The sequence below is a fragment of the Xenopus laevis genome, chromosome 9_10L, assembly GCF_017654675.1.
Source record: "Xenopus laevis strain J_2021 chromosome 9_10L, Xenopus_laevis_v10.1, whole genome shotgun sequence".
NCBI lineage: Eukaryota > Metazoa > Chordata > Amphibia > Anura > Pipidae > Xenopus > Xenopus laevis.
The window spans coordinates 77409037-77434914 of record NC_054387.1 but is presented as its reverse complement, the minus strand read 5'-3'; the positions used below and the strand labels follow the sequence as shown (position 1 = coordinate 77434914).

The 25878-nt window shown below is 39.2% G+C and overlaps 1 protein-coding gene across 1 annotated transcript; it reads left to right on the top strand.

Annotated features, from left to right (window-relative positions):
• The first annotated feature begins 8173 nt into the window (after positions 1–8173).
• On the top strand, positions 8174–25494 carry sln35-A (35 kDa serum lectin). The gene is given in 9 exon segments (NM_001085571.1): positions 8174–8263; positions 8861–8931; positions 9914–10081; positions 12383–12630; positions 13383–13515; positions 20177–20202; positions 21830–21950; positions 22910–23013; positions 25279–25494. Coding segments are annotated over 8 exon segments (1017 nt in total). The 5' UTR covers positions 8174–8263; positions 8861–8867; the 3' UTR covers positions 25432–25494.
• Positions 25495–25878: the final 384 nt, after the last annotated feature.

Genomic DNA, 25878 nt, shown 5'->3' with positions numbered 1-25878 from the left:
CTCCTTTGGATTACCTTCTCTGCTGAAGACTGTAGACAGAAATGTTATTACTGTAGCTGCTGTTATATGAGAAACAAATATATAGCATATCTACAGTATATAGGACCATCTGCAAAATGACCCACAATATCAATAGCAAGTTTTTTCCATGCTGAATCAGGAAATGGTATTGTCTGAATTGCTGAAATTTTAGACACTGGCTGTGTGGCAGGCACTGGTGCTGTAGTAATGAGACCATCAAATAATTGTAGGTTTAACGCAGCAAAGAGATCCCTTCCAAGTATAGCAATACCCTTATTCACAATGTAAAAGTCACATTTTGCAGTATTTGATTCAAATTGTACAGTAACTAGCAAGCAACCAAGCACAGGGATTGGATCCTTTAAGTAACTGACCAGTTTCAGGGCAGGTGCAACAAGCAGATCTTTTGCAAAGTATTTCAAGAAAATATCCTTTGGTAGTATAGAAACAGCTGAACCTGTATCAAGCATCAGGTTAATGGAATGTCCCTTGTCAGCAGAAGCAGTACTGACATTGACAGTGCATATAAACTTGTCTGGAATAAATGTATCACCTTTATCTACAATTGATACTGTGACATTTGTAGTAGTGACTTCATGAACATCTTTAGCAGAACTATGGCAGATCTTAGCAAATTGTCCTACCTTTTTGCATTTGAGGCACTGAACAGCTTTTGCAGGACATGTAACATAATTTGCAGTATGTTGTGTTGAACCACAGCGAAAGCAGTATTTTCTATTTGTATTTGCTGCATGGTTTTGCCAGGGGCGATCCTGGCCCCTCCGCCGCCTGAGGCAGCAGCAGCTGCTGCTGCCCCCCCTCCCCCAGAAATTCGCTCTTAAAGTACCAGGAGCAGCATTTTTGCTGCCCCTGGTACCTAGTGGGGCGCTGCCGCCTGAGGCGACAGCCTCAACTCGTCTTGTTGGCGAAGCACCCCTGGGTTTTGCAGTGTATGTGCAGTGTAGGTGAATCCCTTTCCTTAGAACTGTACAGTGCTGAATTCACAATCTGTACATTGTTAGCAGTTCCCTGACTAAGAGTTTTAGCCTCTGCCACTTCTGTTTCAATTTGGCTAGCAACTGTAATAGCCTTTGCAAGGGTTAAATCCTGCTCTAGGAGCAGTCTCTCTCTAATGTGGGGTGAGTTAGTTTTTTCCACTATTTGGTCTCTTAGCATTTCATCAGTTAGATTCCCAAAGTCACAGGTAACAACCAGCTCCCTCAAAGCTGCTACAAATTGTTCTGTGGATTCACCATTACGCTGTTCATGTTGGCGGAATTTATATCTTTCAGCCACCACATTTACTCCTGGCACGAAAAAGTTCTTTATAGCAGTAAGAGCAGTTTCATACGTATCATCAGGTAATGGTAATGTATATAGAATATACGCTGTCCCTCTGCTCCCAGGCAGTGAAAAAGTAAAGCACCCTTTCTAGCAGCAGAAATCTCTCCTTGGTCAGCAGCAATAATGTAATTTTAAAACATACGGATCCAAACAGTAAAAGGTATGGTAGGCTCACCAGGGTTTGGGAGAAAAGGTGCAGGTTGCTGCAGAGGTAGAGGAAATCTTGTCGTCAATTTGTTATGTTTTGGTAGCCGATGGTTGAGTAGAGTATAACAGTGCTTTAATTGCAGGCTCATGCAGCCATTACACAACAGTAAGCAACTTTAACACCACAAGCTGTATAGAAAGTATGCACAGTATAAGTCTTGAGCACAGTGACATCTACACTTAGTATAAACACCACACCTTGCATGCCTGACTATTCTGATTCTACCATTATTGACCCATGCCTGCCTGACGATCCTTGAACGCTGCCTGCACCTACCCGGCCTGTCTAACCTCTCTTGAACTCTGCCCGCACCGACCCCAGCCTGTCTGACTACGCCTTTGTCTTTTCCAAGTACTGTGCCTTCTGTCCAAAGACTTTTAACAACCGTGCCCCTTTGCTCATCCAGAACTTTTGCTCCTCTCCTATTAAGACCTGGTGGCATCCAATTAGCTGAGGGCTCCTCCCAGAGTGAAAGGTGGCTGCTACAGGCAGAAGCGGAGCCGAGACCAGGGAGCCTAGCACCTGTTCTGGATTTTGAGAGCCGGTAGTGACAAACTCTATTAAAGTGGCAATACTTTACACAAGGGGGAACTGGAAAGGTATGTCATCAAATGGAAAATTTTCAGATCCCATGGAAATAATCAAATATAGTGCCTGTGTTGCATGCTGTAAGCAGATTTTTCAATTTCACAAGAGACTGAGATCCAACCCCTTCTTAAAGCTATCTAATGTATCAGCCTGTACAACTGGTTCAGGGAAGAGAATTCCACATCTTCACAGCTCTCACGGTAAAAAAAACGCTTCCGAATATTTAGGAACCTCTTTTCTTCTAATCATAATTAGAGATGTCGCGAACTGTTCGCCGGCGAACTTGTTCGCGCGAACATCGGGTGTTCGCGCTCGCCGGAAGTTCGCGAACGTCGCGCGACGTTCGCCATTTTGGGTTCGCCATTGTTGGCGCTTTTTTTTGCCCTCTCACCCCAGACCAGCAGGTACATGGCAGCCAATCAGGAAGCTCTCCCCTGGACCACTCCCCTTCCCTATAAAAACCGAAGCCCTGCAGCGTTTTTTCACTCTGCCTGTGTGTGCTGAAGAGATAGTGTAGGGAGAGAGCTGCTGCCTGTTAGTGATTTCAGGGACAGTTGAAAGTTTGCTGGCTAGTAATCGTTTTGATACTGCTCTGTTATTGGAGGGACAGAAGTCTGCAGGGGTTTGAGGGACATTTAAGCTTAGGTAGCTTTGCTGGCTAGTAATCTACCTTCTACTGCAGTGCTCTGTATATAGCTGCAGTGGGCAGCTGTCCTGCTTCTGATCTCATCTGCTGACTGCTGCAATAACAGTAGTCCTTGTAAGGACTGCTTTTATTTATTTTTTTGTTGTTTTACTACTACTACTACTACTACTATAAGAGCCCAGTGCTATTAGTCTAGCAGTGTTGGGGAGTGGGACTGGTGTGCTAATCTGCTGCTCCTAGTAGTTCAGCAGCACCAACTTTAATTTTTTTTTTTTAATATTCATTTTTTTTTATTTTACTTTTTTTTATTTTACTACCGCTGTAGTAGTGTATAAGTTGACCTTTTAGGCATTATTTGCCCTGTAGGCATTATTTGCACACTGTTTTCTTCAACCCGCCATCGAGCTGTGTGACCTTGTTCACATTCTGTCTAAATATCCATAATATTACCGTCTCCAGAAAAAACACCGGAGTCACTTTTTTCAAGCAGCATTCATATATTTTACGTAATCCGTATCCACCGCTGTAGTAGTGTATACGTTGACCTTGTAGGCATTGTTTGCCCAGTTTTTTTGGCCACAGCCACTGAAGCACAGAGGCCAGAAAAAATATGCCATATAAATGCTGAAAATAGTCATTTTTTGCCATACGTTGACTCAACGTATATGGCAAAAAATGACTATTTTCAGCATTTATGTGGCATATTTTTTCTGGCAACTGTGCTTCAGTGGCTGCAACCAAAAAAACTGGGCAAACAATGTCTACAAGGTCAACGTATGGCGAAAAATTACTATTTTCAGCATTTATATGGCATATTTTTTCTGGCAACTGTGCTTCAGTGGCTGCGTCCAAAAAAACTGGGCAAACAATGTCTACAAGGTCAACGTATGGCGAAAAATGACTATTTTCAGCATTTATATGGCATATTTTTTCTGGCAACTGTGCTTCAGTGGCTGCGTCCAAAAAAACTGGGCAAACAATGCCTACAAGGTCAACGTATGGCAGTTGTTTAAAGAGAACAGTAGATTACTAGCCAGCAAAGCTACCTAAGCTAAAATGTCCCTCAAATCCCTGCAGACTTCTGTCCCTCCAATACAGAGCAGTATCAAGCAGATTACTAGCCAGCAAACTTACTATCATCTGTCCCTGAAATCACTAACAGCTCTCCCCCTACACTATCTCTTCCAAGCACACACAGGCAGATTTTTCAGATACATTTTTGCCCTTGATCCCCCTCTGGCATGCCACTGTCCAGGTCGTTGCACCCTTTAAACAACTTTAAAATCATTTTTCTGGCCAGAAATGTCTTTTCTAGATGTTAAAGTTCGCCTTCCCATTGAAGTCTATGGGGTTCGCGAACCGTTCGCGAACCGCTCGCATTTTTGCGCAAGTTCGCGAATATGTTCGCGAACTTTTTTTCCGACGTTCGCTACATCCCTAATCATAATGGGGTGACCTCATGTTAGCTGGAAAGACCTACTGGTAAATAAAGCATTATGTATGTATGTATGTATGTATATTTTTATTTGTAAAGCGCTCCTTGAGGGCAAAGCACTGTACAACAAAACATAAATTAGTAGTAACAAACATAAACATAAATTAGTAGTAACAAACAAGGGGGTCATTGGAATAAAAAGTAACAATAAGTGCATTATTAGAATACAATTCACAAAAATATAAAATATAATTACAATGCAGATTAAGTGCTCAGTGTCAAGGAAACAAAAGGCAAGAGGACCCTACCCCGTAGGGCTTACAGTCTAAATGGGAGGGTAACATACAGGGTATTAAGGTGCTGTAGGTTACAGTTTGTTACACTGGTATATAAGTGCCAGTTCAGGTGTTATCCAGGTGCTCCCAGAGGTAGTCTTTGAGTTTTGTAGACAGATTATTATATGATCCCTTTATATATTTATACATAGTTATCATATTAACCCTTAAGCGCCTTTTCTCCAGCATGAACATTCTTAATTTGGCCAGTCTTTCTTCATAGTTAAGATTTTCCATACCTTTTACCAGCTTAGTTGCCCTTCTCTGCACCCTCTCTAATAAAATAATGTCCTGTTTGAGTGATGGAGACCAAAACTGTACGGCATATTCTAGAGGGGGCCTTACCAGTGCTCTATAAAGTGTAAGAATAATCCCTTCTCCCGTGAATCTATGCCCCTTTTAGTACAGCTCAAGACTTAATTTGCCTTTGATGCTGCTGACTGGCATTGCTTGTTACAACCAAGTTTATTATCTACATGGACTCCAAAGTCCTTTTCCATTATGGAAGTTTAGAAAGCAGTCGTTTGTTGGGCACGGTATCAAACGCTTTGGCAAAATCCAAATAGATCACATCTACTGCCCTCCCACTGTCCAGCATCTTACTTACCTCATCATAAAAAGCAATCAAATTTGTCTGACATGACCTATCCTTCATAAATGAGCATAAAATAACTCCAGCACACGTAGCATGCTCAAGGGATTGCTCCCGTGTTTAATGTCAATCCAACAATACAACGTTTCGGGGGCGTGCCCCTTCGCGCCCCCGAAACGTGTATTGTTGGATTGACATTAAACACGGGAGCAATCCCTTGAGCATGCTATGTGTGCTGGAGTTATTTTATGCTCATTAATGTTGGAGGGGCCGTCCTCCTATACCCCAGGCACCGTACGTAATTATTGGGAGAGGCCAGGTGTGCGTGTGCGACTCCTTTGCCTATCCTTCATAAAGCCATGCTGCTTGCTGCTCATAATGCCATTCACTAGGACAACATTTTGAATGTGATCCCTTATCAAGCCTTCAAATAATTTGACCACCACCGAAATCAAACTTACTGGCCTATAATTGCCAGGCTGAAAAGGTAATCCCTTTTTAAATATTGGAATGACATCAGCTTTTCTCCAATCCATAGATAATATACCAGATGAAAGCGAATCTAAGAAAATCAGAAATAGGGGCTAGTCTAAAACTGAACTAAGCTCTCTTAGAACCCGGGGGTGTATGCCATCAGGCCCTGTAGCCTTGTTTACATTAATTTTTATTAAAGCTTTATAGATCATATCCTGAGTCAGCCACTGACTAGATTGAGCTGAACCACTAGTGCAGCTATGAAGTAAGCCTGGGAATTCAGACTCCTCTATTGTATACACTGAAGAAATGAACTGATTTAGCACATTTGCCTTTTCTGTATCTGTTACAACCATACTGGTACCATTATTTAATGGAGCAACACACTCAACCTGCATCTTTTTACTATTAATATATTTAAAAAACTTCTTGCGGTTAGTCTTAGCCTTTCCTGGTTGGCTCATCAACAACCTGCGCCATAAAATTGTCATGCAACAAGTATATAAACTTGTTCCCATTAACTGATCTGGCAGTACTTTTGCTCCAGTCAATATCTGGGTAATTAAAATCCCCCATTATCATTACTTTACCCAAACTAGAAGCCTTTTCTATTTGCATCAGGAGCTTAGCCTCCTCTTCATCACTTACATTAGGGGGTCTATAGCATAGCATGTGGTTTTCAAGAAAAAGGATTTTTCAATTTCACAAGAGACTTATATATATATATATATATATATATATACAAGGGAAAGTTGTGCTCACCACTATTTTTTAAAACCATTAGGCGGGGGTGCAATGAGGGTATGACCACAAAATACATATAGTCAACTACAAGAGGTCCTCTGCACTCAACCCATTATCAATATATTTAAGACAGAGACATTTTGTGCATACTGCTACTTAAAAATTAAACAACACAGGGATTGTTTGTCCATATATTGCAATATATTTAAGCTGGCCAACTACGTTATATATATATATATATATATATATTGCCTTTGTGAAACATCAGGATGTGGTTTTCAAGAAAAGGAAGAATTAGGAAATTGGCATCAGTCTCTTGGGAAATTGAAAAATCTGCTTAGAGCATGCAAAAATATATATATACAGTGGTGTGAAAAACTATTTGCCCCCTTCCTGATTTCTTATTCTTTTGCATGTTTGTCACACTTAAATGTTTCTGCTCATCAAAAACCGTTAACTATTAGTCAAAGATAACATAATTGAACACAAAATGCAGTTTTAAAATGAAGGTTTACGTTATTAAGGGAGAAAAAAAACTCCAAATCTACATGGGCCTGTGTGAAAAAGTGATTGCCCCCCTTGTTAAAAAATAACTTAACTGTGGTTTATCACACCTGAGTTCAATTTCAAAGGTTATAAAGCCATTTCTAAAGCTTTGGGACTCCAGCGAACCACAGTGAGAGCCATTATCCACAAATGGCAAAAACATGGAACAGTGGTGAATCTTCCCAGGAGTGGCCGCCGACCAAAATTACCCCAAGAACGCAGAGACAACTCATCCGAGAGGCCACAAAAGACCCCAGGACAACATCTAAAGAACTGCAGGCCTCACTTGCCTCAATTAAGGTCAGTGTTCACGACTCCACCATAAGAAAGAGACTGGGCAAAAACGGCCTGCATGGCAGATTTCCAAGGAGCAAACCACTTTTAAGCAAAAAGAACATTAAGGCTCGTCTCAATTTTGCTAAAAAACATCTCAATGATTGCCAAGACTTTTGGGAAAATACCTTGTGGACCGACGAGACAAAAGTTGAACTTTTTGGAAGGTGCGCGTCCTGTTACATCTGGCGTAAAAGTAACACAGCATTTCAGAAAAAGAACATCATACCAACAGTAAAATATGGTGGTGGTAGTGTGATGGTCTGGGGTTGTTTTGCTGCTTCAGGACCTGGAAGACTTGCTGTGATAGATGGAACCATGAATTCTACTGTCTACCAAAAAATCCTGAAGGAGAATGTCCGGCCATCTGTTTGTCAACTCAAGCTGAAGCGATCTTGGGTGCTGCAGCAATGACCCAAAACACACCAGCATAATTGTGGTAGGAAGGCTGTGGCTGATGCATTGAAATTCACACACACTACAACATAGTGTTACTTCAAAAATGATGTGTGCTCCCTGTGCTGTAGACACCATCTTCAGAAGTGGCAATAGCTCCAGATATTGCCTGGGTTAAAAAGTGCACAGTGCTCATTTCAGGGACAGCATGGGAACCCATTTTTTGGGTGACAACCCATGTATTAAAATACCCAGACAATGGAAAGAATATAAATAAATGTAGAATATAAAATTATTTACATAGAAATGATATTAGGTAAAAACAAAATTTTTCACTTGCTATTACAATTACAAAATAGGTCCTTGCTCATATCACACATTGCATGTTGTAAACTAGATTTCTCAATTTACTTACGAGAGACTGACCATGCAGTTTTATTTATTTATCACTTCCCCAATCCACATGCTGACTTTATCACTAAGGCAAGAGATCAGCTCTGATTGGGTTGGGTGGAACCAAAATACATTTTATAAGGATTTAGTTCACTATGGGACATTAGAAATCATATTCTCTCGCAGTAAAGAGAACTCATCTGAACTGGTAAGATTTGTTTCTATTTTTATCCCCATCAATTAGTAAATTAGGAATATATTGTGTATATAAGTGTTTTTCAGTTACAACATGACAAGTTTGCAATCATTTATTATTTTTTATTTTGCCCCTGTTTACTTTCAATCTAAGTTCCCTACCACAAATGCACATACAAGTCAAAGTCATCTGCACCCAATTAACTAACCACACCAGACTGTGGGAGAAAGTCTCACAAATACTGGGGCGATATAGAAACTGCACACCAAAAGTATCTTGCTTGTAATTAATCCCTCACAAATCCCTCACAATGAGGCCAAGGTTATTCTGAGAATACAGATTTTTCTCTCATTATCCTTTCTTTCTTCTTTATGAACCAGGGCCTTGTCCGATTGCAATTTTTCCCCCTCTGAGGCAAATTGGAGAGGCTTCAGATGGGTTTTTTTTTTGCCTTCCTCTGGATCAACTAGCAGTTAGGTTAAAAAAAAGTTAAAAGCTTACTATATTACTATGTTGCTTATAACACTGGTATCAAGCATAATTTTTTCTAGTAAAATTAGTCAAACATGACGATGATGGTTCATGATCTTTGAGTCTATTCTGTTTTAGAGAGAAGATGTTTGTGCACAGTCTGGTTCTTCTGTCCATACTCATTACCGTGAGGTTCTCTGCTGGATGTGGTGAGTATTTCTATAAACTAAAAACAATGGGGCTCATTTATAAACTTAGCGCAGGGCAGATTGGTTCCCACAGTGAATATATTTGCCCTGTGAATGGTTACATTTATAAAGCTGAATAAGTGTGTGCAAACAGAATTGCAAGAAAAAGCATGTGCAGTATAACCATTTGTGAATAAATATGCGCTGCCAAATGTTATAAATGACCCCCCAATGAGAATCCCATTAAATACATCCTCACTTAAAGATCCACATCACTCAACAAGTCATTTTGAATAGTTGCTGTCACTGCCAATAACAGAGAATCGTTTAGCAATAATATATTACAAAAAAGGTCTTCTCTAAATGTGTACACACATCAAAATACCTAACATTTGCCAGGGTATGGCTCCAAACAAAGTCAGACATGTTGATGAGTCCATTTGACATGGAGTCACAAGCCACAGGTACTTAATCTTGTCTGCTGGACAGCTGCTGAATTACTGTATTGGCCCAACTTGGCTTACCATGTGTATATCCAAAGTGCCCAGTAACCTGAACTTAAAAGCAGAGCTAACCATAAAAATGAATATGGTTAGAAATACTATATTTTATTTACTGAACTTATTGATTCAGCATCTTTAAAGTAATAATGGTCCAGACCCTTAAAGTTGTCACAGGAGTTTAACATCTTGGATTAGTAATTGTATTGCAATGCCAACAGCTACAATTTTTGCATTTTGCCCCTTCCCATGCTTACAACCCAGGGAACCAGTCTTGGTGTTTCTTGAGTAAAGCACAGCCTACATTCTGCACCTCTGTATTCATGAGGGATGGTAAGTACTGTACATGCACGCTAGGGGACACAACTAAGTCCATGTACTTACTGCCTGCCATTAATAAATGGGTCAGAAGGACTTGCTTAGGGTTACACTGCTACCACTACTTATTTTTTTATAACTGTTTATACTTCTAAATGACCAGCTGTCCAATTGTTTTTTTTTAGATAATTTTTCCCTTGATCAAAAGAAACAAAAGATCCTTGGTCTGCTGGCAAGTTGGGAAGATTATGAATCATGTAGTGAAAATGGCTTTTGCTCCCATAACAACAAAGAGTCCAGTAAAATGTACAGGAACTGCAGGGAAATTAAGGAATTCAACAATAATGCTGAAGGTGAGTGACACTGTAGCTCCGTATTCCTAATTATTTTATAATTATGTCTCTATTTAGCCCAGCCTATTTAAAACAACTGTTAGAGAGCTGAGTGCATCAGTACCAATGTCTGCATTTCTATGATAAATCAGGCTTAATTGTTTACTAACCTGATGAAAGCTAGTAAGGGGGGGGAATTCAAGTCTCCCTTTCAGGCCCAACATTTAGTCAGGAACCTCTGTAGTGTAGAACAAGCTTAAAGAATATTAAAAATATGAATGTATCAGTTATTCCGTTATAGTTTAATGAATTTGTAAGTTGGTGCCCCCTACTTCCCTAGGGATAATCATCAGAGCAACACAAACCACGGGCCCCCTCTTTGGGGAAACCTTTGCCACACTGTAGCTCTGAATAAACAGGAGGTCCACACTCCCTCACTATGAACTCAAGAACAAATTTATTGCCAGCCACCAGTGATTCAGCATAATTATCTATCAGGTATTCTCTTTACCACACACTCTTAACAGTTAGGGTTTAACCAGACCACTCAGCCCTAGCCTTCTTCTTACTTCCCAGTCCCTCATCAGGCACCATGCTCCTTGTTGTAGACTTTCAGCAGAGGGGTCTGCCAGGTTCGTTAAGCCCTATATACCCTTGTCCCTATACCTCTGGGCAGGCCCGGACTGGCAATCTCTGGGTTCTGGCAAATGCCAGAGGGGCTGCTATAAGATGCCATATAAATTCAGTATTTAGTGGGCTGGTGGGGGCTGTTTGGGCCTCTGTGTACCTGAAATTCCAGGGTCTATTTTAATTCTCAGTCCAGGCCTGCCTCTGGGTAGACTAAATTAAATCACAACTCTGGAGAACCAGTATCATCAGTCAAGTGATATTTTTATTTGGTAGCACTACATGTTTCGGATCTATCTGATCCTTCCTCAGGTGCCAGTGTTCACAAAGTGCATATCCCCATACCCAACATTTAAATACAAGAAAAACCACCAACAAGATAGTCAGTTCCACATTGTGGCCAGACTTTGTTCATTCAATTAACAATTTCCAATGCAGTACTGCCCTCTAGGGGCCTACTCCAAAAGTACAAGACACTTAGGGCACTAGTTACAGTTGTATCAGTGTGACAATGTTTCAATTTTTTCGTACCTGTTACAATCATTCAGCCTATTCAATGTTGCCACTGTACATTTCCTGCAAGAAATAAAGAACTTTACTACAAAAAGCATTTTAGACTTTGTGCATCATTTAAACCATGTGGTTCCAATGTATTTAATATGTCAATCCATTTCGCCTCACATTGTAATAGCAGTTTCTTTCGATCTCCGCCTCTCATTGGTAATTTTACATCTTCAAGTATAAGCCATCTAAGGCTTGCACTTGTATGTTTATGGTTAAAGCAATGTTTTCCCACAGGTGTATGAGTTTTTATCTCATTAAGATTAAAGTTAGTAACGGATCTTTTATGCTCATTTATCCTTATTCGCACTTTTCTCGAAGTTTGCCCCACATACATTTTTCCCACAGGGACATTTTAAGCCGTATACTACATAGTCTGTATTGCATGTATAGTATTGTTTGATAGGAATTTTGTTGCCCTTTAGTGGGTGAGTTACAAAGTCTCCTTTGATAATTGAGTTGCAGCAGCTGCAATTTAAGCATGGAAACGTTCCCATTTTTGGTGTACTTAGGAATCTCGTCTCGTTTTGCCTCTTATATATATCAGATCTCACCAGTTTTCCTGCAAGATTTGGGCCTCTTTTGTATGAGAACAAAGGTGGTTCCCTACAATATTTCCCAAGTACTGTGTCCTTCTGTAATAAGGACCAGTGGTGGGAAGACTACTGTCGGAACACTGGCCCCTCACTACCACCTTGTTTGAGCATCAGCTGCTTGTCTCTCTACCTTATCACTGCCTCTAACCACCTGCAGTGCACTCCAACCACCCTACCCTGTCACTATCTCACCTACTCACTCCTACCAATTACCATTCTGAGGTTGTCTACCTCAGGCTTAGATGACTCCCTCGTATATAGCTTCTCCTGGGGCATTGTCCTTCCCAGAAATAACAGTGATTACAATAAAATCAATTGTCACTCCTTACAAATATCTAGGACTTAGGAAAATAAGTGATCATCCCAAATATTATTCAGATTGACCTTCAAGCTGGTCAACCATATGCATTTCTGATGCTTTTTGATGTGGCATGGTCCGTACAGCAACATGTAATATTTAAGTAAAAATAGTAAGTAAGTAATTATCTAAGTAAAAATAGTAAAGCTACATAAACAGTATGTATTATTATTGTGACAGATGGAATCTACACACTGAGAACTGGAGGTGGGATCTCCTACCAGACATTCTGTGATATGACAGCTGATGGTGGAGGCTGGACCTTGGTGGCCAGTGTCCATGAGAACAACATGTTTGGCAAGTGCACAGTTGGAGACCGATGGACCAGTCAACAGGGAAACGATCCCAACTACCCAGCAGGAGATGGTAACTGGGCAAATTATGCCACGTTTGGATTACCTGGTGGAGCTACCAGTGATGACTACAAGGTACACAATAGAACGTGCAGCGAGCAAAGTGCAATTTTGAGTGCAATCATCATGTTTTTTTCCCACAATGCACCACGTCCCCAGAATTCTGATGTTACACACTACACGCAAATGGCCGATACTCCTGATGCAATTGCATCTGATTTGCCAAAATGGTTGCAACTGCACCTGTGCTTCATTGCAAACTATTGTTGCCCAAATATATTCAACTATATACTCTGACTGGCATAATTTTGATCTGTATGCCAGGTTGTTTTGGCACAGCTGAACTATGCCAATTTACACAGGGTGCTGAGGGATCCCTGGAGCTACTGCTTGGTCGGGAGGTGGTGGTAGCTCCATGGTTCCCCTGCATAAATAGGCATCATAAGAGTGCTCAAATCAAAATGGAAGAAAGGCTGAGTAAGGTCGAGAGCAACTATACGAAGGTGCAAGGAGCACATTTTGTTGCAAGAACCTTTTTTTTCTACACCTAATACTTTAATTTGATAGTTTCCACACCTCCCCTTCACTGGCAGCTTGCCAAATTCTTTGTCACCAACTTCAAGCTTTGACAGAGTAGTGAAGGAGCCAATGGTTTAAACAAGTTGGTTAACAAATTATAACTCTTCTAACATAAGTATCTTGTTAATTTGTTCCTGTAGCACCACATAGTGATGCATCACTTTGGCTGCTTTTTAGCACTGTGCATAAAAGCCCTAATAGAGTTTCCAGTGTTATGTGATCTGTGATGTTCTTTATTTTGTGCGCAGAATCCGGGCTATTATGATATCACTTCCAGTAACTTGGGATTGTGGCACGTGCCCAACAACACACCATTTTCCCACTGGAGGAATAACTCACTTCTAAGGTATCGGACACAGAATAACTTCTTTTCTGCTGAAGGTGTGTAAATATAAAAATATCTGGAACGGTCCAATTCCTATGACGGACGAATGGCTAGTGTCAGAGGGTTGATATTTGTCACCCCCACCCTCTATGACGCCATAACGCTATATGGCCCAAGGCAGGATGGACTATTATGGCGAATGGTCTACTGTGGACAATGGTCAATCATATAGTTTATACTAGGCCATACAAATAAAAGATCATCACTCTGTTTCTTAAATTCCAGAGTATCAGCATAACGCCAGTCTGTCTGGTGTGGCCCCCTCCTGCAGACGTGCTGCTCGAATAACTGGAAATACCACAATGGCCTTGGTTAGCCATAGCTGATTGCGATGTTGTGGACTGTTGGAGCTAGGCACAGTATGTTACAACATTCCTTTGATAACATGTAAGACTAAGTAAATCATTTGGACATTAATTGTACAAGGAGGAGACAGACTATGTATGGTATTTCCGTGAAACCCTTGTCACACTTATTGTAAAAGCCTTCTGAAAGCTATATAATGCCTGGACCAAGAGGTGTGTCTTTGGTAAGTCCTTGGCTGACATTCTGTGTGTTACTCCAACAGCTTACCCAGACAAAACTGTTATGTTGTATTAAGTAAGAATAAATTGCCTGACTATTTCTAAAGGTTTTCCTTTACTGAGTTTTGTCTTACACGAGGTCAAAATGGTACTACAAAAAATACCATCATATGGTGACCCGCCGACTGTGATCCAGTTTTTTCCAGTCAATTTTTTTTCAGGCAATGGAGGGCTCCAGGCTGGCTACTGGAGTGTACCCGAGGGGCTTTGTTCTCGGATGTCGATAGTTTACCCGTGGATATTTTCTTTTCCAGGACGGTTTCCCCGTAAAGCTTTACTTTAACGGATGATGGATACACGCGCGTAAGTACCCCCCTGGGTGGGGTATATATGTTTTTCTAACTTCTTCTTTTTGCCTCTTGTTTTGTTAATTGTTGTGTTAATCAGCTGAAATTATCTGCCATTCATGATAGGAATCCGCAGTTTCCTTCCTGTTTTTGTATTTTGTACGTCTCTTATTCCTTATCATGAAGTGTAGTCTAAAACATCTTGAAATAGAAATTACACGTGTACTGTATGTTGTTTGATGTATGCAAAAAGATCCATGAATGTTGGACGTTTGCCTAGCTGAGTGTGTGAATAACTTTAGTGTAACTGTCATATGTGTAATGGTGTGTGAGAGAATGTGTGGCTCTATCTCAGAGTCTGCTTGTTGTTTAGAAGTTTTTCTGCGGTTCCTGTTTATGGGGCGACCTAGCAGGCCAGAAATACGGAAAACTAGGTTTTCTGAAGGAAATTCTTTAGAGTGTGAAGTGTGAATCACTTTCCTGTCCGTTTGAATTGTCAGATGAAAAACGAGAGTCATACAAACATTTAGGTGTTGTCTGCAACTTCAAACCTATTTTCTCCCTTTACACTCAATTGTAAGCCTATTCTAAATTACAGAGAAAAGTATAACATCATTTTTTCCTGCAGGTGACTCCAGTTTATATGTATGTTTGTTTGCCCTGTTTGTTTTATAAACCAATGTTAATAGCTCGCTGCTATGCTTTTTTGCATCCTACAGGTCTGTTAGAGCATATTTTGAATGTATTACTTGTGTGTATGTTAGAAAGAAAAGGACTTGACTTGACTTGACTTGACAGTTATATGACTTTGATGTGTCTGTAATGAATATGTTTACCTTACTGTTTTTGGTTCTCATTAATGTTTATAAGTTTTCATAGGTACCTCTTGTAATATAATATTTGTTCTATGTGTCTGTCATTAAAATATTGTCATTTTGTCTTTGACTATCATGTCTCTATTCTTATCTTATCCTAACATTGTCTTCTTTGTTATTATTCTCATAGTAACATTAGTTCTCTTGTGTATTTCTGTTTGTGAATGGGTTACTCGTGAATAAGGTTAATTCACTCCACTTGTCTTTCTATTTTAACAGAAATATTAGTGTTGTCTCTTTAAATGTTCTCTGTTGAAGTTTTTTGTCTCAAACAAACCTTATTTCTCTTTTTTATCTTTATGTGTCAGATTGATAACTCTTTTCTAAGTGTATTATGTTTTACTTGTGATCTGAAAAAAAAAAACATGTTCCATCAGTTTGGAATATCTAACAATCCTCCTAGATATGCTAGTTGAGTGCCCAAAACATTTTAAGTTTCAAAGCCTTTGTTAAGTGTCACAGTGGAGGGGACAAGACTGCGTTTTCCTGGCCAGAAGGCGATAGTTTTCTTCCCTCACAACTTGAAATTCTACTGTGACAGATAAAGGATAATTGTAAGAGAAAATATTTTACTATACAAATTGCATGCTATTAGATCTAGCAGGCTTTTGCCAACAATAGAAAGTGATATTTCTCACATATGCTTCAGCTGAGACATTACACCTATTCTCTGCTCCTTGCTCAGCAAACTTAGATCCAGTCCTTTATATGGATACTAAGGAGCAATTAAATGCTATTTTGAATGTGCCTATTGGCAATTTTAGAGTGATACAGAGTTACACAGTCTCAGAACTTTTTGTTTCACAGACGGTGCAGCCCCAGTAATGAAGATTCTTATTGAGCTAATGGTTCAGAATGTTTTAAGCTTATTAACAGTAGTATATTAACAGTAGTATATTAACAGTAATACTTCCCCTGAATCTTCTGAAGACAAATGTCCTGACGACCAAATAAATCACCGTCAGTTGTTTCACACTGAAGTACTTAATGGTGCATTAGATTTACAGAACCCTTTAAGAGGAAACCTAGTTCATAGTCTAATTAATAACAAGAAGGATTCTATTTGCTGGTACTGTCATAAAAACTACATTTCCCAGAATCCTCCGTTGCACAATATTTCAGATGTTTAACTTCTCTCACTGTTTTGTAACTTTCTTTTTTGTCAGGCAGCTGGCTCAGGAACGTTTAACCACAGCAAATATTTTTAACTTTACTGTTTTATACTCATCTGTATTTTTTTTTCTGTATCTCCTGCATCTGGATCTTTTTCACCCACATGAAGGTAAACTTGACGCAGTTTGGATCCATACCCGATTCACTCATTGGTACAGGTTAAATTCCTTTCATTATTCTCTAGACAGATGTGAATCTATTATTTCATATTATTGTACTGCATTTGCAGTACAACAAGAGAGGAGTATTATATTGTGGGTTATGTTGTTGTTACTATTTTTTCTAATTAAATAAGTTTCAGTTAATAAAAATGCAGCTTATGTGCTTGTGCCGCTGCTACAGAAAAATTCTTCCGTAATCTTTGCACTTGTGTATCTTGCATCACAAGTCTGCAAGTGTAAGAAAATGCAGAAGTGACTTCGATTTATTGTTGATTTTGTCTGATAACCAGTAATTTCACTACCAAATTTGTAGAAATAAATTATGCTACTAAAATGGGTCTATGTCATTCTCATTTAGGCTAAAAATATAAATATATATAAAGGTACAAGAGAGAACTTGTTAAATGTTTTTCCTGGTTATGATTAATCAATATTATTTTGTTATAAGAAGGAAACAGTACAGGTTGTATTTGATAGTTTACATAATTAAATTTTCGATTCTGTTACAAATTTGCAAATTACACTGATATTAAGTGGAATTGTGTCTTTGTACCATCCCACTTCCAACAACACAATTAGTGGCAGCATTTGGTTGGATTTACTCCCAGCTGTCCTGTCAATTCTCTGCAACAATCCTATCAGGTGTTGTGGACTCTCTCCATTTGAATTAACCACAAGAAAACAAACGTCCTTCACTCATATCATAAATGTACAACCACTTCTCATTACTGACAGTTCATACAGTAGTTTCATTAGAGTTCTTTAGCTAGTACACTAGATAAGTCAGTATTACCAGAACACCAGATATTGTCACATTGTCTCTTTGTTTCCAGGTTGGTGATCTGAGCAAAATTCCATCAGTAGCTGTTGAGATTATTCCAATCCATTCCAAATAGAACAACTATCATTGATCACACCACTCATTGAAGGAAACTCTACATACATACAAAGAGCCATTTCCAAGTTTGCCATTCATATCTGTGATGCCTTTACATTTTTGCCTATCCTAATATCGAATCCATGGACTGATTATGAACTCTTGAGAACTTTACAGAGACTGCTGCATTGACTGAATAAAAGTGACTGTTGAATATTTCTTCATATGTCTATCCACCGCCATGATGTCTCTCTGATTGGACTTTCCCTATAATGAACTGATGGACTGATATTGAAATGAGTTAAATTTAAGTTTGAGATTCATACAGTATTGAACGTGATATAGTTAAATTGTGTGAAATTGACAAGAACAATGGGAATGTGATAATGTAATATTTTCTCTATATGTTTAATTTCAGATTAGTTATGAAAAACAACAAAGGTAAAATTGTATCTGTTTAAAAAGGTTTTAGAAGGAAAGTTTCCTGTAATTACTCATTATTGTATTATTGCCCCAGGTCCTCAGCTCTATATGTAGCTGGTTGTGTGTAAACAGCACTGACATAGAAAAAAAAATGATAGACCCCATAATAATAGAACTCTGTCATGTGCTAATATTAGTATTGAATAGAGTCTAGATTCCAAGATCAGTCCTGCCCATAATGTTAAATCTATAAAAAAAAATAAATAGAGTAGCTGACCAAAATAGTATGATTTTAGATTATCATGTGTTTTGATAGGAAAAAGAAGGTTGTACTCATATTGTTTCTGAAATGTTTGTTGAATGTCATATAGTCAAAGTTTTAGAGCTGCAACAATAAGTGTAATGTTTTTATAGAACAGTTCAGTTATTCCAAATGATTAGGTAAAATTTTATAGCTGGTTAAACAACTCCATTGGAAGTTTCATTAAGTCTATCCATGTCATCCTAGCATTAATAATTGGTCTATATTTCTCTGTTAGAATTTGTGCTATAAGTACCTTCCAACTTCTGCTCACATTTGATTTACATCTATAAGATAAAACTTTTCTCAGCCTTATGGGGGAGGTTTGACAAGAAAGAAAAAAAAGAAAAACAGCTCAGAGATAAGTTCTCTGAAAGTTATAGCTCAGATACAGACGAGCAGGCTGTCCCCAGCCCCACAGCTAAGCTCTACCCCGCCCGTACAATACAAAGTAGAGAAAAGGGGGGCGACGGGGGATGCTGCAGAAGTGCTTCTGACTAAAAACACACAGATTAACTCATAAGGCATACATAGAGCCGTCAGCCTCCCCACTCTATGATGAGTTGTTTTCCCGTAATAGCTAAGAGAAAGAGAGAGGCAGCAAAAGAGGTAAAAGGTCAAGTATGTGCCCTAGAAAGTCAAAGTGCCTAAGAATCAAAGGAAGCAAGAAAGCAAAGAGAGGAACAAGAAAAGTTGATAGTAGAAGGGTTAAGTTAGATAATAGAGAAAAGAAAAAAGTTTGAATTTAGCATTTTTTAGCCTCATTTCAGTATTTTTCATTTTTAGCTTCATTTTAGTATTTTTCATTTTTACTAATCTTCATTTTTACATTTTTATTTTACTCAGGATGATTATTACTATGTCTCATTATCTCTATCCAATGATTTCCTTTTATTATCTCTCTGTAATGCTTTATTTTGCTTTATTTTGAAACCTAACTTCACTATAATCATATAGTTGCTTAAATCTTAGGCTACATGTTATATTCAGACAGCTCTTGCTTCATTGTGCGGCTCCAGCGGTTCGTAGTCACGTTAGTTCCTCAAAAACAGGAAATACCTCTAGCCCTCTAGCTTCCTGTTTTCCTTGTTTTCATTAATTTCAGCTTTTCAGCTTCACTTCTGTATTGGTGCTGCCACGACAGTTGAACTGTAACTCACAGTAGTGCACACCACTGTCCCATTTATAATAGACCTCACTTGTTCCTGGGGGTCCTCTCAGCACTCTTACTGTGCCTGTAATTACTAATGTGAAACATATTTAATGTTTCAAGAGAGGTAATGTAAATATAAAAATATCTGGAACGGTCCAATTCCTATGACGGACGAATGGCTAGTGTCAGAGGGTTGATATTTGTCACCCCCACCCTCTATGACGCCATAACGCTATATGGCCCAAGGCAGGATGGACTATTATGGCGAATGGTCTACTGTGGACAATGGTCAATCATATAGTTTATACTAGGCCATACAAATAAAAGATCATCACTCTGTTTCTTAAATTCCAGAGTATCAGCATAACGCCAGTCTGTCTGGTGTGGCCCCCTCCTGCAGACGTGCTGCTCGAATAACTGGAAATACCACAATGGCCTTGGTTAGCCATAGCTGATTGCGATGTTGTGGACTGTTGGAGCTAGGCACAGTATGTTACAACATTCCTTTGATAACATGTAAGACTAAGTAAATCATTTGGACATTAATTGTACAAGGAGGAGACAGACTATGTATGGTATTTCCGTGAAACCCTTGTCACACTTATTGTAAAAGCCTTCTGAAAGCTATATAATGCCTGGACCAAGAGGTGTGTCTTTGGTAAGTCCTTGGCTGACATTCTGTGTGTTACTCCAACAGCTTACCCAGACAAAACTGTTATGTTGTATTAAGTAAGAATAAATTGCCTGACTATTTCTAAAGGTTTTCCTTTACTGAGTTTTGTCTTACACGAGGTCAAAATGGTACTACAAAAAATACCATCAGGTGGAAATCTCTTCAATCTCTACCAGGTACTGTAAATAACCACAACTTTAAGCATGCAATTTGCTGAGGAACTGAGGACTGATCTGATAATACAGGTATAGGATCCATTATCTGGAAACCTGTTATCCAGAAAGCTCCAAATTATGGAACGGCCATCTCCCATAGACTTCATTTTAATCAAATAATTTCAGTTTTTAAAAATGATTTCCCTTTTCTCTGTAATAATAAAACAGTACTTTGTACTTGATCCCAACTAAGATATAATTTATTGGATGCAAAACAATCCTATTGGGTATTTAATGTTTAAATTATTTTTAGCTAAATTAAGGTGTGGAGAGCCAAATTACAAAAAAGATCTCATCCAGAAAACCCCAGGTAACAAGCATCCTGGATAACAGGTCCCATACCTGTACAGGTGCTAAAATATTATTCATTCAGATTTTTAGAGTACCAGCATATCCCACAGCACTGTACAATATAAAGGTATATACATCCAGCGCCGGACTGGGGGACCCAGGGCCCATCGGCCTACAGCCTCAGGGGCCCCCATACCATCCCCCGCCCCCCCAGCTGCAAAGCCCCCTCTCAACCCACCAGTCACCCTATCCCAGCCACAAACCTGCAAACCCCCACCCAGACGCGTCTGTCTGCATACCTATTCCTGCGTGTCACGGCCGGGGTCAGGGAGGGAGGTAAGCAGCGGCAGTGCAGGACCCACTGGGTTTTTTCCTGGTGTCCCGCTGGCCCATTTCGACCTTGTATACATCAAACATACAAATTGCATCCAAATATTGACTGGTACAGGAGGTAAAGAGGGTCATTAAACTTATGATCTACATGGTGCTTTGAGCCTTAAAATACACCATGTCAGACATCCACAAATAATTCAGATCTTTACTTTCAGTCTCTTACTTTTATCTGACTGATCAAAATGAATTTCCAGTTGATTGCTGTTAGTAAGTGGGGGAGCACAATTTAGTATGTCCTGAAGACTGTGATTTTGACTGCAGAAGTGTTGCCCCACTGGTGTATCACACGATTTGGTGTTGATTTTATGTCTGTGATCGTTCATCCTTGTGCGCAATTCTTGGTGCTCCGAAAACTTGCAATGTATTTTTATTGTTAGCCAATATAGGTTTCACTTCTACAATACTTTTTGTATTTGTTTGTTTTTTTATTTGTTATCCCTGCATAGTACAATTTCTGGATGAAAGGCTATTTACCCACAATGCTTTTTTTTTTGTCCAGATGCATTCAATCCATAATTTTTAAACATAAACCATAAACAGCCACAAAAGATTCAGACAAATATAAACCCTACTATGTATATACAAATGAGAGATAAATTAGGTTGCATCATCTGCAAATTAAAATATGTTATATGTAGTTTCCAAAGCAGTCACATCACTGTGTTTGGCCTGATCTGAATAATATAGATTTGTCTAAGTGCCAAACTTAATCCTCGTTTCAGTGCATTCCTAGTCCAGACTCAATGCACAGGGGCGCATGTAGCTTTGTGAATATCATATATGCACGATCAATTTTTCGTCCATTCTAGCGAATTGAGTTTGTATTAGTAAATGACTGAGCCTTATGGTATGTTATTGGCCTTGATGCTTTACTCAGTAGAAACTTACCCTCTTTCACCTACAGAAATATCCACTAAAGTTTGGAATTGGAACTTGTCCAAAAGATCATGGACCTGCTGTGCCCATTGTGTATGATTTGGGAAATCCTGACCTAACCACTAAATACTACTCTCCAAGTGGTAGACGTGAGTCTAAATTCCTCATATATTCTAGGACAATGGGCAGGTTTCAGAAATATATACATATATATATATGACTATGCCTTGCATCATTCACTAAAAGCTTTTCTGACCATGCAAGTGCAGGAGAATATCAGAACTTCACAAGCTTGGATAAGGGATATATAAAACTAGATCACTGCAAAACACCACGATTTTCCTGCAGAATTGTACTTTGAAACTGAAAATTCCTGTGTCTGAATGGTTTAAGACTACTGACACACTAGGTGGATGTTTGGCCTGTGGATAAACACAAGTCAAGAATCAGCCCCTACACTCCTATAAACTTTCTGATGTGGAGCCTCTGTGTCGGCTTGGGTGAAGGCAGACAAAGTGGATATTAATGCTGAATCTGCCTGGTATTGCAGTAGCCTAAGGCATTTTGCACATCAGTGTTTTGCCATTTCTCTCCACTTATGAAAAAGTGAAGAACAGTTTCTGCCTGTGTGTAGCAACACCGAGCTGAGCGGAGTGGAGATCGGCTTCAAAATGCCTGCTTTCCTGTATTTTAGGTGGATCTCCGTAGCAAAAAAATCTGTTACTTGTGGCAATCTGGCTTAATCGCAGGAAAAATTTACATTTTCATAGGTTCTACTTGCAGTGATCTTATATGTTATGTTATGGAAATTCTTTTTCAGGAGAATAGTCACCCAAGGTGGTGCAGGCAACAGCTCTTACCTTGTGCCATCACCATTTAACTGGAAGTGGTGATTTGTATTCATTTAATATTTAATCATGGGAGTGTGCTCTAATTTTCTTTTACATATCGCTATTTTTCTTTTTTTTTTTTGAGGAACTGTAGAGAGCTGCAAGTTTAACTTTTAACTCCACTAATTTTGTATGTCAGGAAAAATGACTGAATGGACCTAATGTCATTGCCCTAAGGCTGGGCTTGCTTGATCATGTGACTGTTCTTTGGTTTACAGGGGAGTTTACTGCTGGATTTGTTCACTTCAGAGTGTTTAATGCAGAAAAAGCAGCGCTTGCTCTCTGTGCAGGAGTCAAGGTGACTGGCTGTAATACAGAACATGTAAGTGTTGGAAAATGCATTTCCTTTGTGTCAGATTTGCTTTGTCATTCACATGGGTTTCTGAAACCTTTATACTGGGTTGACTGGGATATATTAGTATTATATATTTATATAACCACAACATATCCTGCAACTTTGTACAGTAAATAGGTGTAAACATTAAACATACAACAAGAATACATACAAAAACAACAAAAACCCAATGCAAAAAGTGGTAAAAAGTGCCCTGGACAGCTAAACCATTATTTCACTTTATATTTTTAGCACTATTTATAGGTTTATTATTAGTGCTACAGGTCACTGCCCAGATGCAAATTCACCCAATTTTAGTATTTTATTTTAATCTTCTAGATTAGGGGTCTTCAACCTTTTTTTTACCCGTGAGCCACATTCAAATATATAAAGAGTTGGGGAGCAACACAAGCATGATAAAAGTTCCTGGGGGTGCCAAATAAGGGCTATGATTGGCTATTTGGTAGTCCCTATGTGAACTGGCAGCCTGCAGGAGGCTCTGATGGCAGTACCTTGTTTTTATGCAACCAAAACTTGCCTCCAAGCCAGGAATTCAAAAATAAGCACCTGATTTAAGGCCACTGGGAGCAACTGGTTGGGGATAGGGTTGCCAACTTTTCTGGAAAAAAATACCAGCCTTCCTATATATTTATCTTTTTTCCCTATACATAACATTGGGATCAACCATCATTTTTACACTGGCCAGGCTGGTAAAATACCGGCCAGGTGGCAACCCTAGTTGGGGATTACTGCTCTGGATGAACACTACCAAAACAAACGTATTCCATAAAAGGTGGTACAGCCATTTTTACACAAGTTCAGGTAGTGGTTTCTATTACAGATTTTGCCACATGTCTGAGATCCTTGTTCCGATCTGGTTTTGCTGCTTGAATTCATGCAGACCTGTCAGCGCTGCAGTATTTTTTGGGAGTCATCTGCATCTATACCCCTAATAGGGGACGAAGCATGGGGGTATGGTCTTTCTGGAACAAGGGGGGGGGGACCGGGTGGAATATGGAACATGTACATGACTAAAAAAATATAATTAATTATAAATTAGGGAGCACCTGCCCTGCCATAAATTTGGAGAAACAGTAGATTGTGTGCAGGGTTTGAATTGTGAATAGTAAATACAAAAATAGAAAGAACTAACCCTTGAATTTGCACCTCCCCATCATATGATCCGATCACTCAGTGAACAAGCTTAAAACGTAACTTAATAGGCAGGTCTGTGACCCACTCTGCAGCCTTTGTATACCGACAACCTATCTTCAGTCCATTCGTCTCCCTGTTCCTCACCTCATTTTAATGCTTTCCTGGGCTCAATATTTTTATTTTAACTTATTAAGTAAAAGTTAAGTTTTAAGCTTGTTCACTGAGTGATCAGATCATATGAAAGCACTGCGTATCTTGACAGCGCTATATAAATAAATGATGATGAATGATGATGATGATGATGGGGAGGTGCAATTTCAAGGGTTAGTTCTTTCTCTTTTTGTATTTATGCCTTTTTTCATGTAGAAAACCAAATTAGTGTTGCTGTTTGTTGGGGGGGGGTTGCCAGTAATGCACATACAAGAAGTAACAAGAGTTTCATGCAATAAAATCCTACTGTGGTGCTGGTATCTGCAAATTATCAATAAAAATGGTGGTATGTTGTGAATGTGGGTAGAGTTGCAGGATAATAAGTTACAGATGAGGTTATGGCTTGCAGTATAAGCTTCTATTACTCAGACAATGTAATTTGTGATCTGTGATTACATCACTTCCAGGCTACAAAGACATCACCTCTGGTTTTATGACTGCCAACTGGTAGCAGGTTGTAGATAAAGCAATTGCAAGTTTAACAGGGTAGTGGCTGCATATCTGGGTATGGGTTGCTGGTCTGTGAGCCAGTGCAGATGTACCTGATTAGACCTGTCCAGGTCTCTATCATGCAAGCAGAAAAAAATGTACACTTAAATATCACTCTCCACTATGGTTACTGCCAAACTAGTAAAATACCCGTTACACCCCAATCCACCCCATTTTCCACTAACATCATCATCCTCACCAGCTTCCTCTAGGACCTGTCCCCAGTTGATCAAAATCCATGTCCCTTTACCCACCACCCAACATCCATCCATAAAATGGAATCATCCACCCAAAACTGATAATGTATAATGTACTGTATATTGGAAAATTGTATCAAATGTATGTTTTAATCATTCTACACTTCATATATTTCATCTATTTTCCCCTTTGTTTACACAGCACTGCATAGGAGGAGGAGGTTATTTTGCAGAAGGGAATCCTAAACAGTGCGGAGATTTCACAGGCTTTGACTGGGATGGTTATGGGACACATCAAGATTGGAGCAATAGCAAAGAAATTACAGAGGCTGCTGTACTCCTCTTTTACCGCTGATTTATCTGCAAGACTGACATTAAAGGGAACATTAACTGAAAAATAAAAGTTCTTTAATTTGCATGACGTGTTTCTTTAATGGGCTTCATGGATGGCATCATTGAGCAATACAAAAGATCTCAATTATATAGCCGTTTAGGGAACCAAGCAGAAACAACTGCATAATAAAGGTTTGGGGTTTCTATGGGTGCCTCAGAATAGCTACTCTGCTTCTTTTCTGCTGATTCACTGCACTTGCTCTGGGCTGCTGTCACTTACCTGAGAATAGGGATTGACTCACAGTATACTGTATATAGTGAATAAAGTACCCCCTATTGTAAAATATAAGGATATTATAAGTAACCAAGGAGTTCCATGAACAAACAAGGCTGAAGGCTGAAGGAACTCCGAGGTAACTTCTAATATCCTCATATTTTCCAACAAGGGGTACTTTATTTAATATAATAC